Here is an 18,598-nt window from a genome sequence, read left to right as displayed (position 1 = left end):
GAATGTTTTATCCCTCCGCCTTCTGATCCAAATTGCTTCTCTGATCAGTCTTGTTTGTTGTTTCCATCTTTCTGGAGTAACTTAGGCTCCTCCCAATTGATAACATGGGAGAATTCTTGTTTGAAATATTGATGTTTGAAGACCAAGTGAGGGAGCAATCTTGGATTGTTTATATAATATCAAGATGTGGATATGGATGTCAAGAAAATTGATAATGTGGCAGTTAGCATTTTCTTTTTTTATCTATTGTTAAAATGTTAGAAGGTAATGTTTTTAATAAACATGTAAAAGTGGAAATTTATTTTCACATACCAAGCAGCCATCACAAAAATAACAATGTGCAAATGTATTCCTTTCATATACTGGAAGATTTTGCTAATTAAAACCAAGTGAAACAGTTCAAAATTGGCACTAAAATTAACCTTGCGAAAATTTCCAACTTTTACAGTGTCAACTTGCAAAAGCATGCTGTGTATAAAGCCAAGCATAGTTGCTAATGAATAATATTAAAGGGGCATTTCGTGATCCACAGCCTCATCATCCCCCCACTTTTCCCAAAAAAAGTTGAGATTTTTACACCACTGGATACCTCAGGCTACATAATGTTTATGTACCAAATATTTCTTGCAGATTAATTAGTTTAGCAAAAATATCGCCAAATTTGAATTTCGTTCTGGTGCACCAGAACGAAATTACAACACATTGTCTATGGAGCAGTGTAATACACATAATCATGCATAACTCGCATAAGCGCAAAATCGGAATCAACTGAAATTTTGGAAATAAGCTTTTTTTCGTGGATATCTACTGAAAAATGTCATAAAAAGAGGATGCTAGGATCACGAAATACTCCTTTAAGACATTTGTTTAATTTTTTTCTTTTCAGATGAAGAATTATCCTTGTTTGTTAATGGGACTTTGGAGCAAACAGCTAGTGGGGTACAAGCTCTTACATGGGTAAGTCATATTTTTTGTTGTTAACCCCTGGACACTACTGGTCATCTAACAGCATTTCTGATTGGTTGATAACTTGGAATCCTCATTTCAATTGCCAATTATGACTAGGCTTGCATTTGCAGATGATCTTATTAATACCCTCCTTGATTGGTTCAAAATTGGACACAATATTCATTTTGGCCAATCGGCAAGTAGTTATCATGGGGTTAATGGGCTATTTAGTTGAGGTGGTGATTAGTCCTGTTTCAGTATCAGCTCTTTATAGATTATTGATAGGCAATAAACAAATATTCCCTGTTCCACGGGCGGACAGACTTGCCAAGTAGGGTCGGTCGGTTGGGACATTTTTTGAGCATGGAAGAGGCTAAATTATCCTTAGAATATCACTGAAAGCATGAAAAATTTGAACAGAAATCTCACAAATGTGTCAATATCAATCCACCTTGGCCAAAAAGGCTGTTTTTAATTTCATGCAGGTGAAGAAAAAAAATCCCACTACACAAAATATGGGTTAGTCAGGCCCGTAGAACATGGCTTTTTTCGTTGCCTTTTGGTTAGAATAACTTAGAGCATGTAATGTAGTGCTGGATTATTCTAATTCAGCTAAGCAACACTACTACATACAGTAGCTGTGCCAAAACTTGCATTGCTCTGTAGTGCATGCAATTGCAAGTACATGGTGGTGATTTTGAATTTAGTGGTAGGGACTAACAATTTCAGTACACTTGTCAGCAATTGCTGCATTGATTTAGTGGCTCCTTTGGTTAGGACACCTCCTGAGACTACCTGATGATACCCCAGCAAAGCAAGCTCTTCAAGAATACGAACGACACGTAAAACGACCATGAGGGAAACCAAATGTGGATATCAGCAATTCAAAAAGAGCTGAAAGAAATCAAAGAAGACTTAACCATAAAGAATGCGACTGAACTTTCAAGAGAGAGATACCTACTTAGAGAAACATTATTGATGGCGTTATGTCAAACTGCTGACGAGAAGAGCATTTATGATGATGAGTGCAGGAAATGTTCATAACTTTGGCTGTGCTTACTGTAGAGTTGAGCAGCTCCTCATTACTACTGTGCTATTCCATTCGAAATCCATACACCCCCCCCCCACATGTATGGAAGGCATGACCTTAATCTCCCACTAAAGTGGGTGTAGATTTCAGATGGATTTACCAATTCATGTAACCCCATATGAAATTCACACTCCTTGTGTGGGAGATTAAGGTCAAGTCTTCCATAGGGGGTGTATGGATTTCAAATCGAACAGCGCAATGTAAGCATTAAGCTTGTCTATATAACTTTTTTGTACACTTTGGAAGTACCATTATACGGCACGGTGCTCTGCACATGTTTTGTCATTGGTGATTTTCTTGTTTTGTTTTTTCACTTTTTTTTTTATTTTAACATTATTTCAATTGCAGGTAAATGATACAGAATTGTATATAGGCAGAGATCTTACCAGTTATTTTGAAGGAATTATGGATGAGGTGAGTGTTTCTAGAACATTTCTAACTGAAATAAATGTTGGAATTAAAGATACTCGAGTCTGTCTTGTGTCAAGTTAAGACATGTGACACAATCTATTGAAATAAGTCGCATGTTGCTTGCTAATATTGATTTTGAAATATTGGCAAAGAAAGTGTTAAAATTCTTTTGTTTTATTATTGTTTATATAAATTGATGTAACTTAGCAAAGAAAAGCTGTATCAACATGGGGTTTTCAGTTTCTGAAAGCTCTAAATGTCCTCTTTTGAAACATATGCAATACTCATTTTCGACCACAGTTAACATGCGACTCATGCCCCTTGATAATGTCAAATGTTGGATTTCGCAGCAACAGATTTGAGTCACTCAAGCTAAGGCCTAAAAAAAAATTGTTTGATTGGCGTAACATGAAAAAAAAAAATTAGGGTAGGTCGGTCGCTAATTTTTTTGAAAATCATGATTTTTTTTCTTTTAATCTTTTTGGATTTTTTTATTCATTTTTGCAAAAAATTAAGAAAAAAAGTTTCGGGTCGGGCCTATTTTTAGGGTCGGTCGGGTTACGCCAATCAAACAATTTTTTTTAGGCCTAACCTAATTCTGCGGGATGTATACTCATGCGTAGAAGGGCAATTTGTCTGTACGCTGGTAATGCAATGGCATTATCGCACCGATTCGAATATGCCACTGCGAAATTTAACAAGTCGTTACTCAACTTGAGATGAGACACACACGTCTGATATCACCTGGTTTGCTGAAGGCACCATGTTAACAATGTCTAGAAAAGTTGCTTGTAAAAGTACCAACATTATTGGCCATTTTCTGCGATTCCTATTCTCTGTTGAAGGCACCAGATGAATCAACCTTCCTTTTGCATGCTACTATATTTGACGACCAAATTAAACGTAAACTATTCTTTTTAATTCAGTCTTCAATTATAACATCATGGTCCATGGGGAGTTTGATTGACAGACGCAAACTAGTTTCTTTATTTATGACTTATTATACTCTACTGCACATATGTGATGTGATCAAGCAAAATCAGTCAGAAATCAGAATTGATTTTCAGATACAACCAAACAAAGGAGATAATTTCTTTTGCTGTCTTATGTTTTGGAAACACTTCAACTGTTCATATCTTTGGAACTAAATGTTCAATTTCAATGGGGTTTTTGCAAAATGTCGCTTTGCAAATGCTTTATTCAATAATGTAGAAAATTGAATACCCCCAACTTCAGACTGATTTTGCTTGATGACACCACAATACTCATGGTACCATGAAGAATCTTCATTGGTTATGATCGTTTCCATTATTCTTACTATAAGTGTTTTTCTCTCCAGTTTTTAGGTGTCTTTTCTCTTTTCTTAGCATCCAATTTATAATCTTAAGGTTATTAATTATTTTAAACTGTTGTGATTTGGTAGTTCACAGCATCTTACGAATGGTAGTGAGCTTTGGCAAAAATTGCATTGATCAATTCATAGCGAGCGTGTAGAAGAATTAAAATATCACAGCTATACTTTTATAGGTGCTGCGGTTCTTGAGTTACGTTGTGAAGAGGGCTGAAACAACAACACTCTTGTAAAATGTACATAACTCATTAACAACAATAAATTAAGCAAGTTTTCAAAGTATATGATTTGTAGAATGAACTTTTGCAAAACATCAAAGTGTTATTTTTAATAATATATTGATTTAGACAATAAAAATCGATTGTTTTGGCTGCTTCGACCAACAATACCGCATCTACCCTTAAGTCAGTATGAGTGAATGTACCTTCACAACTGTGTTAATTCCATTGTTTCCATTAGATACGGATCTGGGGTTTGGCGCTGACAGATAGTGAGATAACCGAGCACATGCAGCTAGCTGGATTAGACAGACAAACCCATAAATATCTCTTGGATGCTCATTTTAATATGGACACCGAAGGATACAGTAAGTACATTATATGGGTACCAGGTTTATGATAAGATTAAGGGGCTCTGACAGGATGAGACAAACATTTTAAGAAGGCTACATAGGATACAGAGTTTATGATAAGCATAGTAAGGTATTGTAGGGACGCGCGATGGCTTAGTTTAGTGCATTGCCTGTGGAAAGTTTGGCAAATTACCAGGGGGAGAGGGATGGCACTTTAATACATGTGTAAGAATGAGACCTCCAAATAAGGGTATTCAATGAGGGAAAAGGTAAAAAATGATGGCTTTGGTTAGGATGGACTTTGGACCTAAATTAAGGGGTCATTGGGTGGAGGGTCGAAAAAAGCTCACAGGAGCCAAGACTATTGAGCAATTTGCCAGTTCTAAATGGCTTTGTTATTTGAAACAAGAACTATAATATTTTGCAGTAAACCTTTGACTAGCGTGACTACTGTAATGTTGCAAATTCGGAGCTAACATCGCGTACGGCGCTCATTCATAAATTTCCACTCGGCAACAGCAGATCGCCTCAGCAGCCATCAGAGACAAGTGCGTCCAACACAGTAAATACGCGATGTATGCTTAAAATACACGCTCGTCAAAGGTTTACTGCAAGTGATTATAAAAGGAATCAAAAGGTTCTTATTGACCTTTTGATTGACTTTACTCTACCGATCCTGATGAATTTGTTCAACCATGATTATAAAAGCAGTGCAGAATAGAAGTTGCTATCAAATTGCAAAAATAAAGGGTCTTTTGGTGACAGTTCCAGGAGAATTTACATCTTTGGTTGACAAGAGCATTGGTTTGAAAAAATGCCACCTGTAAGCTGTTGCTGCTTTCAGAATGTGTCATATCTTGTCCATTGATTTTATTGCAGATTCCACCATGTTGCTTGATCAAGGTATGTACAGTCATCATGGTCTCATCAAAGGTGGCGCATCGTTTGTATCTAGCTCGTTAGATTATGCACGCTTCCAGGTTAGCTACCCCGATGCAAGACGAAGGAGGAGGCGACGCAGGCGGAGTGCTAAAGAAGAACCCCGCCTACATGAGCATTCAGAATTGTAAAAGTATGGAAATGGTATTTGAACAGGTTGGATTTGATATGTGATAGCTGTACATGATCAGACTTGGAGCGCATAATGGGCCTTTCCAGTCAGATGGAATTGTAAATGTCTTCCATCGGATCATTGAGATATGGGATTCATAAGAAGGAACTGCTGGAATTGGAGCAATTTTAATTTTGTCCATCATTCAGCCAGAATATACACAAAATGTCACTGTCATAGGGTCTTTCTTTGTGGACTTATTCTCATGTATCAAATGAATTACTATCAGCTTTTTGCAGAATTTCGGCTAGCTGGAATTGCACAAAATGTCAGTCTTCCATTTTTTCACGTCTTCCAAGGGGGTGGAGAATTCATCTGGAATAGCCTATAAAATGTGCTGCAATCACAATTATTAGTTATTTGTCATACCAAAATCAACTTTATTTTTTGCATTTAACATTTTTGTACATATTTTTGCATTTAATATTTTTTGGTACAAAGATTCTTGTCATTTGTGTGGTCAATTAGTAACGATTATTTGTCCTACTTTTAGCGTCAGCGAGTGCATGTTTTATTTTTTGCATGCCATGATCTAGTAGTGCTTGGTGCTTGGTGCACTGCGTTCACACATATCATAGGAATATTATGTTTATCATTATGCTGCATGCGCCAGGGCTCAAAGAATACAGGAGTGATTCACCCCGTAATTGTTAAAGTAACTCACTTCAAACTGAACAACACTCAAGGACAGGAGCAATTTTTGTGAAAAAAATGATAAATTAGCCCACATAAAAATACAGGCTTTGTTGTCTAGATTTTAAAGACTAGCATGATTCTAGGCTATTGATCGAATTTTCACAATGTGACTTATTTGGGCGCACTAAAATTTTGACTTTCTAATGCTGGGGGGGGGGGGGGCACAAAGTCGATTAAATGCCAAAATGGCTGATTTTGGGAGATGTCGCAGCGAGGAATATTTAGTGTCTATGGCGAGTGGAAAATCGCTCACTAGAAATCGAGCGGGGGCGAGCGAGAGCGATCGCTCGCCTCAAACGGCAAGGCCTGAAAATATAAATTCTGTGCTCCCTGGTGCATATAGCATTAGCTTTCAAGTGTGGTGACCACATGGACTCGCCAATTACAGGTATGGTATGTTGCTTCTAAAATAAACAATTTTAGATTTTTTTTTCATTTTGTTGTCCTGGTGAATTATAAAATTAAGTAATAAGAATTTATATGAGTTGTTATACAAATGAATGCCTAAACAAACCAAAAGGTAAAAAAAAAATGTTGAAAAGGTGTAAAATGTCAAATTGGGACTTCCGAGGCAAAACCGAGTGAAATGGAACAGGCCAAGAACCAAACTTACCTTTGGCTTGGTTAAGCCTTCCAATATACAAAATATGTGTTATTCATGCAAGAATATTTATTTTGTATAGCATTTTTTAGTGATTATATGCTAAAGCAATGTTGCAGCTTGAAAAGAAGAGAAGTTACAGAAGTTGGACTTCATTGATGAACCAAAGTGTATTTCTAAGGAATATACAGTGGAAACTCATTATAACGAAGTTGTCAGGGACTGAGAAATTAGTTCTTTATAATTATCCAAATTTCGTTATATCAGGGTTGTAAAAACAATAAATAACAAAAAGAATTTTGAATCTTGGTTCTGGAAAAATACTTCTTTATAACAGGGTTTTTCTTGTATCCGATTTCGTTATAAAGAGGTTTTACTGTATGTGGTATATTTTTTAAGCTTTCAATTTTCTTGCATTACTCCGTCCAGTATATGTATAATTTGGAAAGGAAATATATATTCTTACAGTTAACTGCTATAGTACTTTTTACATGTAATATATTTGCGTATCTTAAGTAGAGATTGTCTATTTTTACATTATTCCGTCCAATATCAAGTGCCTTGATAATTCATAGTGAACCAAAGAAAAATTCTGAACAAGAGAATGTATAATTTATAAAAAAATATGGAGAATAAATTTGATTTTCTATATAATAATGTATTGTATATGAAATGTGTAAATAGATTTGACTTTTGTATCGTGTCCACCCGTCATTTTACTCCTGGCAGGCAAAACTGATGCCTGTGAATACGGTAAATTCTATATATAGTGCTTGAATTAGTTCTGTGAAGTCAAAACAAGACCAGAAGGGACAGAGGCCTGGTTTATGTCTGCAGTTTTGGTGAAAATAACAGGCACTTGTCAAATCCTAGCTAAGACCTTGGATGTGAGCATATACATTTATTTAATGAGAATATCTTAAAATCAAGGAAACCTGATTACTTTTGGCTCACAAACATTTATTATAGGAATTGGCCCAGATATTGTGAGGATAACCTGGTAAAGCATCAGTGTAAACAGGTGCAAAGACAGTGATAATCCAAAATCAATGGAGACACTGGGGAAACTGGTTTCCTTGAAAATAATTTACATTACATTACAGGGGTGTCTATTGGGGGAAGAATTTTGTGTTTTGAAAGAAGGAAAAAATGAGAGGAAAAAAATAAACAGACACCCCTGATTTTAAGTGAAAGAAATCTAGCCTGGATATTGGATACTTAAAAGGTGCAATCATGTAGGCCTACATGAAGTATATCTGATGAGTAGGTTATTTGTGCATGTATTCTCAACAAGAATTCATCAATGGAAGTGATTATGTTCAATGTTCTTTATATACCTATGCACAGTAAGTGCAGATTTATTATTGTACAGTGCACAATAGAATTAAGGTACCAGTTATTTTCACCCCTGTATATCCTAAACAAAGATAATTGGACCCAGCAGCCAATAGCTGGATCTTTTAGCTCGAATTTAAGACCTCATTCATTGAAATTGTTCAAAAGTTGCAGTTTGCTCTATTTCTCGAACAAGAGAACTAGCACTGTGATTACCATTGATTAGCACATAAAAACTAGCATTGTGCTTTCATTGATTAGAGCATGAAAGTGCAACTTTTGATTGGGTTCCTTCCGTAGGGCACCATTTCTTTAATTCTCAACAAATTTCCTCAAATGAGGTCTTAAATCAGACCTAAGAGTACAGGTATCAACTATTGGCTGTCTTTGTTTTAGGATATACAGGGATGAACATAACTGGTACCTTATTTTTTTGCACACTCTATTGTGTAAAATAATGTAAAATTAGCAATATTTAAATTCAAGTGTGTGGATACAGATGTGTAATATTTTTTCATTAGTTTTCTTAGTCAGGGTTGTATGTTTCTAAACTATTATACTTCCGTCCATTATAATTTAAAAAAAGTCTATATATCCCTATATATATCAAAGTTTATTTGTAGATTACTACTATTTATTGTCTTATGCATGTATCGAGGTAAAATTTGTTATCTGGTCCAGTCAGATGCCACCTGTTATTTTAAACTAAACACAGCCAAATTAAAAAGTCTCCACTAGTTCCATCCCCATTTAATCAGAGTCTGATGAGTTTATGGCAAAATAATTCATATAATAATTTTCTATACACTTTCCTTTGAAGGTTGATACCAAATTTGATATCAAAAGTTAATCATTGTTAACCTTTGTTTGGAAATTAGTTCAAATGATACAGTTTATGGAATTGTGTTATTAGCACTTATTATCTGACATAGTTTTTAAAAAAAAACCACGCTTTATTTACAAAGCAGGTACAGAAATTGAATCACCTGTAGAATGTGCTGTGCTGTGTTTTGTATAAATATGTTATTTGTTATTTAAGATCTTTTTACCTGCAATAAATTTGTATGAATTATGTGCTAAGATTTTATACAAGAAGAATAAAAAATTTCATTAATTTGCAGCCTGAAATGTTCTGCAGTGTATATGTCAATTTCTAAGGCATAAAATTGTCCTGAAATTTCTTATTTCCATGTACTGACATCTTATTTGGCCATCACTTTCACAGAATTTCAAATATTTTTTTCATGTTTTTGACATTCTCAATTTTGACCACATAGTTTTTATTCAAATCCCATGAAGCGTTTATTGCTACTTAATACAGTAAGCCGAAGAATTAAAGGTACCAGTTGTACCTGTGTATCTTACATAAAGACAAACATGTCAAAATTAAACAATACCTGTAGTCTTTAGCTCTGATTATTTGTTGAAATTTGTTGAGAATTAAAGAAACAGTGATCTAAAACTTAATGAAGAAACAAAATCAAAACTTGCACTTTCATGTTCTAATCAATGAAAGCATGACATTAGTTTTAATGTGCTAATCAATGGAAGCACAGCGCTAGTTTTCTTGTTCGCGAACTTGGTGTGTACAAATGCAATGGAGAAAACTTTTAAATTGTCATCTTTCTTAGGTTTTTGGATCATTGTGTTTTTATTTCTAGAACAATTTCAACAAACGAGCTAAAAAAATGCTGACATATCATCTGTCTTTGTTTAGGATATACAGGGGTGAACGTAACTGGTACCTTATTTTTTTGGCTTACTGACTGTAGAATGTAGATGTTAACTGAGCTTTGTGTGTGAGGATATTCCACCCCACCCCAACTCTTGAATCTTCAGGGCAAATGTTTTGAAATGCTCACCATGATTGATCACACCTCAAAAAGGTAGTAAAAGTAAATTTGAATGATGATTACTGCTGAAAAATAATGCAAAGTTAAGTGGAAATTACTTTTGCCACATCTTGCTGAAGATGTCATTTATGACATATGTGACATGTTCAAGGGGAATGTCGAAAATGAGCTTTTAGAAACAGAAAACCCCATGTTGATATGACTTTTTTATCAATCGCTGAAAACAACAAAAAACAAAAGAATTTTAACACTTTCTTTGCCAAAATCAAAATCAATATTAGCGACATCCGACTCATTTCCCTTGATTGTGTCACATATGTAATGCAGACAATGCAAAATGTGTGATATCATTACACTTGGTCGCTAAGAGTGAGTGAGGTAAACACACTTTCTGTTGCACTAGGAAAAGCGCTTTACTTTATCAAATGCTTATTGTTCTGTGACTGAGTGCAAGAAAATTCAGCTTCATAGTTCTGGACACCTATTCTTCCTCTCTGCTAGACATCACAGGGGATCGAGTCCAAGCCGAGCTGCTGGGACAAATATGACATATAAATCACAATAGCCTCCAGAGGTCTCGTATACAGTGTCTGAAATATAGCCAACAAGTCACAGATAGGGTTTCTATTATTGCCATTGTGGTTTTTTTTCTCAAAAGTAAAATGGAAATAGATGAAAATCAGAAATAGATGAAAATCAGAAATCCTGAATTGACAAACTGATTTTATAAACAAAATAATACATTATTCCATGATCGAGAATAAGAGTTGCTGTTATCCCTTCAGTGTCTCTTCTCTACCCATTAACATTTGGATGGTTTCCATCAGGGTATCTTTGCTAATGTTCATAATCTTGTATATATGGTACTCCCTGTACAGGGCTTACATTTGTGTACACACCCTACTCCCCATATGGGAAGAGTCAAGATACCAGCCACGGCATATTGCCTCTAATGCAAGCAAACAATATGTTGCTAGCAAAAATTATGATATGGGCTCAATAATGTACATCAATTAGGGGCAGTAAATAGCTGCCTGATCCAAAGTATAAGTGCAAGTTGTGCAACCATGGCAACCAGCATGTTGATGATAATCAGTTGGAATCTATAAGAGCAGATCCTCTCCATTTTTCACCCTGTTGATGACTCGTTTCCCAGCTTCTCCAAGGTGTGATAAGAGACCACAATAAGCATTTCTGAAATTAACAAAATCATTTCATCAACATCACAATTTAGTATAATAAATTAAAATGAAATCATATGCACACTGGAATGCAAGAAGGTCGTATGTGTTTTTGTTATTACTATGCACTTACTTCCGCCTTGTATTCAACTGATACTTTTAATTAAGCACACTTTGACATGGTGCAAAATGGAAAGGTGAAATCTTTTTAATATGTTTTTAAAAGAGCCCTGTACTTTCAGGTCACTTTGTAGTGGAATTTGGAACACAAAATTAAATAAAATCATGAAGACCATCATGAAATAAAAGAATTTGACCTGCGTCTTACAGTTCCGTGGTGCTTCCATAAGATGCGCCGCGCATGCAGATAAGCGTTGCGTATGCGTAGCATATTTGTGCGTTAACAAATTGCGCGACTACAAAAGCGCGATGCGTTGTTAACGTCGTGTACCCGATGGTACAACAAAGATTTTATTTCCTTTTAAATTGCGGAAGCGAGTGAAATAGTGAAATAAAATCCATAAAATAGAGCAGTTAGAGTTAACAAATCTGGATTTTCTTTCCTTGTATTTATAAAAAACATAACGAAGTAAATACATTTCAAAAAAGCTCAATTTCGCGAAAGAAACAATGTCTAGAATACACAGCCACGTTAAATATATTAACATAGTGACCATCACAATGACTAAGCGCCCAAGACACATATTTGACCATTTTCATCCTGCTGTGGTAGTGATATCAGCGCTCATTTCATTGGGCACAGCTTCAAATTGCTAGTGTTTGCTCAGATCGCCACCTAGCTGCCACATCAGGGTGAAAAATGGCATAGGTATATGTGCCATATTTAGTAAATAAGCCCAATCGCCATTGTGACTTCCGGTTTTTGAGAGCACTTTTAGGACACTTTGACCTCTGACATTTCGGGAAAATTACTCTAATTATTATTTATTTTTTTATTATTCTAATAATGTTACAATTAAAAATATTTAAATAATTAATTTATATAATAAATATATTTTTTGGATTTGTTTTCATTCAAGTAAAACTTTTTTGATTATATTTTGTATGCACAAAAACAATTTTAAATTGAAAGGTCAAAGGACAAAGTGTCCTAAAAATGCAAAAACTGTCCCACAATGCATTGCAAACTTCTAATGCCGATTTGGCTTATTACCTGGTGAAATTAGCTCAACCTATTTGTATTGCCATAAAAATGCATGCAAACATATCAAATTTGGTTTTGGCCAAGCTTGTCCAAGCAGGGGATAAACATACCTAAAGCCACAATTTTTCCGTGTTACAAAATTTAAATTCCGTGTTACAAATTGGACGATTTCCGTGATTTTCTGTTTTAATAGGAACTTGATTTAGTGGTGTGATCCCAATCTCACCCCCCCCCCCCCCCGAAAAAAAAAATTCTGGCGCCACAATGCCTCAAATTGTCAGATACACTATAAAGCACTGAAAAGTTAAAACAAACATGTTTTGTCTTACCTTTTACTCTAGTATGGCCAGAATTTTGCATCGTAGGCTAGATTAATTAATTAATGCTAGAATGGGTTCTTTAATGGTTGATTACTGCTAAATAATCACTTTTCTGTTTTATTTTGCAAATCAACACAAAAGTTAGACATTTTACACACTTTTTTACCAGTTTGTGTGGCATTTTCAAATATCCGTAAGCAAACCCCGAATTCTGTGAATTTTTCTGTTTTTCCGTATCACGGAGAAATCGTGGCTTTAAACATACCTGAGTTGATTATCTGCACCTACTCCTCTCTTAATCTCATTCTGTCCTATGATCCTAGAGCAGTCTGGAATAAGCTTAACCACAAGGTCTGGGTGTAAAATAGCAACTGACTCCAGACAGTGTAGGACGGCACCTTGGTGAACGTAAATATGATGGGAGAGGAAACCGCGCAGAACACTCAGCAATTCTTGTCTGTAAATGAAATATAGGAAAATGGAAATAAATAAGTGATAGTTATTTAGAGGTTTATAATTGCTTCACCTGCAGCTATTCAGGTGACACTGGCAGTTTTTTTAACAAAACAACTATTACACTCTGCGCGATTGCACTCTGCCCGAGTGCAATAGTCCATTTTCCATTGCATTCATGCGCAGCTACCATGGCAACGCTGACAAATGTGATTGCTATGGTGACCCCCTCAACTCACCAATTATAGGTGTGGGTGTTGCTTCTAAAAATATAGTTTTGATATTGTTTAATTTATGTTGTTTTCCTGATGATTTATAAAATTAAGTGGAAGAAAAGGAATTTATTATGAGTTCTATAAAACAAAAATTGGAATGATTTTGTTCATTCAATGGAAAGAATAATTCAGTGAAATATGAACTGTTCCATTCAACTCGGCAAAGCCTCAGGCATGAAAACTGGCCTTGGAAAAAAAAAAGCACTGAAAACCATGTTTTTTTACCATTTTCTGTGAATTTGATTAGAAATAGGCTTAAAAACACTGAAAACAATAACCAAAAACACAGAAATCAGCTAAAACACTGAATATTTTCATGCCTGTATATTTCACTGAACAAAAATATTCTTACCATTGTACTCATAAACATTTGATATTCGTATACTAATCTATTGGACATGAAAGGAACTGTGGACCATCTACAATTTTATATGTGTCCACCTTTGCAGTCACAGAGTTGGGTATCTGCGTTTGGTGGCAAACACCTACAAACAAACTTACTCTTGTGTTTCCCGTGTGTCTCTTCTACATGCATCCATCATGGCAGTCAGCAAGGACGACATCTGTCTCTTCACTGATGCGACGTTACACAGGAACATATAATCCAACACTGTGCCTAATAGTAATACTGTGTCTCTGTGGAAGAGAGTATATATTGTCACATTATTAAGGGATCTAAAATGAGCGTTTATTGCGTTTCGACAGTATTTTTTGTGGGACATGACAGCACCTCAGACCTATCGAATAATTTTCATTTTTGAAAATCACAATATAATACAAATTTTATGACAAATTATAAAAATTTGATATTTTTCAAATTTTTGATATATAACAGTCCTCGAAGTAAATTATATAAATCTAATGACATATTCTTAAAGTGTATGTAGCAAGGAGGAAAAGCCGACGGTCAATTGAAAATTTTGACCTTTCATATTGAAGATATGGATTTTTTTCCCAAAAGACCTAATTTTTTTGGTGTTTTGGGAAAAAAATCCATATCTTCAATACGAAAAGGTCAAAATTTTCAATTGATCGTCGGCTTTTCATCCCACCTACATACACTTTAAGTATAAATCATCAGATTTATAAAGTTTACTTCAAGTACTGTTAAATATCAAAAATATCAATTTTAATGATTTGCCATAAAATGTGTATTAAATTACAATTTCAAAAATCAAAATTATTTGATATCAGAATGACATTCTTCGTATTCAGAATGCAATTCGATATGTCTGATGTGCTCTAATGTCCCACAATAAATACTGTCCAAACGTTCATACCCCAGCCCTTAAGATACTTTGTGGAAGGAACTGCTATCACATTATTTTAATTAAGATATATAATAATTGAGTTGTGAATCCTTTGAAATCAATACTGTACTCATCATGATTTTTTTAAACTAGATAAAAATATCTAGGACCTGCTTTTTTCCTTTATTTGAATTTTGATCAACTTCACGAAAAATATTAGAAATTTGGACTAAAATCAGGCTTTTTTAAAATGATTTTTGGGCAAAATTAAGCCTTTTTAACCTTTTTGGTACAAATTTTTCAAAGTTGGTCAAAACTCAAAAAAATGGGTCCTAGATATTTTTGTTTAGTTTTTAAGAATTAATAAATAAAAAAATAAGAAAAATATTGTTACTCAAGAATGTTTTTGTTACGTTGTCCGAAAATATACATTTTCCAAAAATATTTGGGCCAAAAACAAAGTGTTTTGGGGGATTTTCTCCAAACATGAGCATGTTTGCCTAACTTTGACATCACATATGGATTATTCAAGTCTTTGCCATTCTAAATATGTAAACTTTTATATGCTTTAGACTAATAATTTAGCAGTTGTGAGGCCCAACATTTTCCATAATTCCAGGGTTAAGAAGGAACTTACAATTGCCTTAAAATAGATAAGTCAATCTGTAAGTAATGAACTGAAACTGGTAAGACAATTCTGTATCAGTACAATGTTTAAGTTAAATATCTTGCACAAGTTTATAGTATACGTGGGTCTTATGTTATGAATGTTAAGGAAATGATATTATCATGTTAAACATGTCCATCCAAAATAAAGATTAAATAAAAATAAACAAGGAAAATTGTTCAATGGATACTGTGCCATTATCATGGATGGGTACAAAGCATTCAATGACACCCTGTATGAAATCTGTGCTTGTCAAGTTGTGTTTTTTAACATAATATACATTAGGCCAAACAAAAATTGCTTCATGCTTGTCCTCATCTGACCAAACTTAGTTTGAAACCACCAAAAAATGTGTGTTTTTTTCTGTACAAAAGTATGTACATACATCCTCTCTTCAAATGTTTACCAACCTGACAAGCTGTCCTGTTGATGATGTTCTCTGGAAGAGTTCTTGGAGGAATGAGACTGTATTGGAAAGATGTGGAGGTGGAGACTGTCCTTGATAAGCTAAAAACTTCTGCTGGATCACACGCAGGATAAATTGCCTAAATGCACTGCAAGAGGAATAATAGGGGGAAAGCAATATTTATACTCACTATTTTTTATGATTGAGGATACAAGTTTTTGTTGTAAGGTTGCATCCAACTGGAAGAGTGTAACAAACATTTAACTAAACACATCAAAAGAAATAAGTCCCCCTCTGAACATGTCGTCATAACATTGTAAGGTTTCGTATTGTACCAATAAAACTAACTTTGAAATAATTATATGACTGTTTACTAAGTGCTGTGTGAAAATGAGAGATTTCCATGACTTCAGGGCTGAATGAGCCTAAATTGAAGGCAAAAAGTGCCCTTTTCAAAAGTCACAAAGTAGGCATACATGTATGCTTGTCACAAAAGTTGATTCATGGCTTGTTACTAATGGAAAACCCCATGTGTTTGAGTGCAGTTTAAAATCCTCACCAAGTGAACATTTACTGTAATGTGTATCGATTCTTGATCATTCAGCCATGCAAATCCCCTTGGTGCAGAGTTCAGCACAGTGAGTTATAAGATGGCCAGTTCCATTCCTTGTCCCAATACGCTTTGCAGTTAACAAGCATAGGCCTACTTTGTGACTTTTGGAAAGGGCAGTATTTGTCTTCAATTTGGGTTCATTCAGCTATGAAGTCATGGACATCTTTCATTTTCACAAAACACTTAGTAAACAATCATATAATTATTTCTAAGTAAGTTTTATTGGTACAAGTTTTACTTATGATGTTATGACAAAATTTTCAGAGGGGGACTTCTTTCGTTTGATGTGTTTATGTCATGTATCTGAAACACATCACATGTGAGGGGAATTATTGCGACACATTGACCAAATTCATCATAACTCTAACATTCAGGGATGTGAATGGCCTCAGACAAAAACACGGAAATTCACTAGCCTAGACCGGCTGCCAATCGCGATTTGTCCATGGTGACTGTCAATGCTAACCACTGAATCACCAGACTGATCTTGATTCTAGATCCAAATTCTACACAAAAATCAAACAAGTGTCCATATATCAAGATGATTTGATAACAACTTACCTGTCTGTGGAAGACGGCTGCCTACTGCAGGATTTGTGAAGTGCAATCTACATGGAAAGGTACACAAGTATATAGATGAAAATACACATAACAATTTCAGTGCACATTTTGCTAATATATGACATGAGAATGGACATTCAAAAAACAAAAAGATTTTGAATGGGGTGGGGAAAAGCAAAATTATAAAATCTGACTAGGAAATCCACACTTTGGAATACCCTAGCTTTGCTAAATGTCTTTCAGAAAGTGATAGAAAAACTGGCAACCTCTGTTTGTGCCACATGAGAGATGCATAAATCACTGAATAGTGAACACATTATTTGTTCAAACCATCTTTACTTAGAGAGGTTACATGATGATGATGATGATGATGATGATGATGATGATGATGATGATGATGACTGAAGAGGTTGATACGATGATGATGATGACAACGATGACAATAGTGATGGGGATGACAATCTTAATGACAGTAAGGTTGATGATGTTGATGATGAAGATGAAGATGAAGAAGATGAAGATGAAGATGAAGATGAAGATGAAGATGAAGATGAAGATGAAGATGAAGATGAAGATGATGAAGAAGATGAAGATGAAGATGAAGATGAAGATGAAGATGAAGAAGATGAAGAAGATGAAGATGAAGATGAAGATGAAGAAGATGAAGAAGATGAAGATGAAGATGAAGAAGATGAAGATGAAGAAGATGAAGATGAAGATGAAGATGAAGATGAAGAAGATGAAGATGATGAAGATGAAGATGAAGATGAAGATGAAGATGAAGATGAAGAAGATGAAGATGAAGAAGATGAAGATGAAGATGATGATGAAGATGAAGAAGAAGAAGATGATGAAGATGAAGATGAAGAAGATGAAGATGAAGATGATGAAGATGAAGAAGATGAAGATGAAGATGAAGAAGATGATGAAGATGAAGATGAAGATGAAGATGAAGAAGATGATGATGAAGATGATGAAGATGAAGATGAAGAAGATGAAGATGAAGATGAAGAAGATGAAGATGAAGATGATGAAGATGAAGAAGATGAAGATGAAGAAGATGAAGATGAAGATGAAGAAGATGAAGATGAAGATGAAGATGAAGAAGATGAGATGAAGATGAAGATGAAGATGAAGAAGATGATGATGATGATGATGAAAGATGAAGATGAAGAAGATGAAGATGAAGAAGATGAAGATGAAGAAGATGAAGATGATGAAGATGATGAAGATGAAGATGATGAAGATGAAGATGAAGATGAAGAAGATGAAGATGAAGATGATGAAGATGAAGAAGATGAAGATGAAGATGAAGAAGATGATGATGATGAAGATGAAGATGAAGATGAAGATGAAGATGAAGATGAAGAAGATGATGATGATGAAGATGAAGATGAAGATGAAGATGAAGATGAAGAAGATGAAGATGAAGATGAAGAAGATGAAGATGAAGAAGATGAAGATGAAGATGAAGAAGATGAAGATGAAGATGAAGAAGATGAAGATGAAGAAGATGAAGATGAAGATGAAGAAGATGAAGATGAAGAAGATGAAGATGAAGATGAAGATGATGATGAAGATGAAGAAGAAGAAGATGATGAAGATGAAGATGAAGAAGATGAAGATGATGAAGATGAAGATGAAGAAGATGAAGATGAAGATGAAGAAGATGATGAAGATGAAGATGAAGATGAAGATGAAGAAGATGATGATGAAGATGATGAAGATGAAGATGAAGAA

General features: G+C 34.8%; 2 protein-coding genes across 2 annotated transcripts in view; one reads left to right on the top strand and one right to left on the bottom strand.

Annotated features, from left to right (window-relative positions):
- Window positions 1-5,560, top strand: part of LOC140166670 (uncharacterized) — a 140,111-nt gene extending 134,551 nt beyond the window's left edge. The window contains exons 61-64 of the mRNA XM_072190168.1: window positions 887-957; window positions 2,387-2,452; window positions 4,260-4,386; window positions 5,251-5,560. Of these exons, the coding sequence (XP_072046269.1) occupies window positions 887-957; window positions 2,387-2,452; window positions 4,260-4,386; window positions 5,251-5,441 (455 nt within the window). The 3' untranslated portion in view covers window positions 5,442-5,560. The remainder of the gene's footprint in view (window positions 1-886; window positions 958-2,386; window positions 2,453-4,259; window positions 4,387-5,250) is intronic.
- A 5,344-nt stretch (window positions 5,561-10,904) lies between these two features.
- The window catches only part of LOC140166669 (protein MMS22-like), a 62,500-nt gene continuing 54,806 nt past the window's right edge, over window positions 10,905-18,598 (bottom strand). The window contains exons 32-36 of the mRNA XM_072190167.1: window positions 16,859-16,905; window positions 15,689-15,832; window positions 13,863-13,997; window positions 12,899-13,090; window positions 10,905-11,161 (exon numbers count right to left, since the gene is read on the bottom strand). Coding sequence (XP_072046268.1) covers window positions 11,071-11,161; window positions 12,899-13,090; window positions 13,863-13,997; window positions 15,689-15,832; window positions 16,859-16,905 — 609 coding nt within the window. The 3' untranslated portion in view covers window positions 10,905-11,070. The remainder of the gene's footprint in view (window positions 11,162-12,898; window positions 13,091-13,862; window positions 13,998-15,688; window positions 15,833-16,858; window positions 16,906-18,598) is intronic.

This window comes from Amphiura filiformis, chromosome 12 (genome assembly GCF_039555335.1).
Source record: "Amphiura filiformis chromosome 12, Afil_fr2py, whole genome shotgun sequence".
NCBI classification, from domain to species: domain Eukaryota; kingdom Metazoa; phylum Echinodermata; class Ophiuroidea; order Amphilepidida; family Amphiuridae; genus Amphiura; species Amphiura filiformis.
The sequence above is the reverse complement of the archived record's forward strand: the minus strand, read 5'-3'. Positions and strand labels throughout refer to the sequence as shown.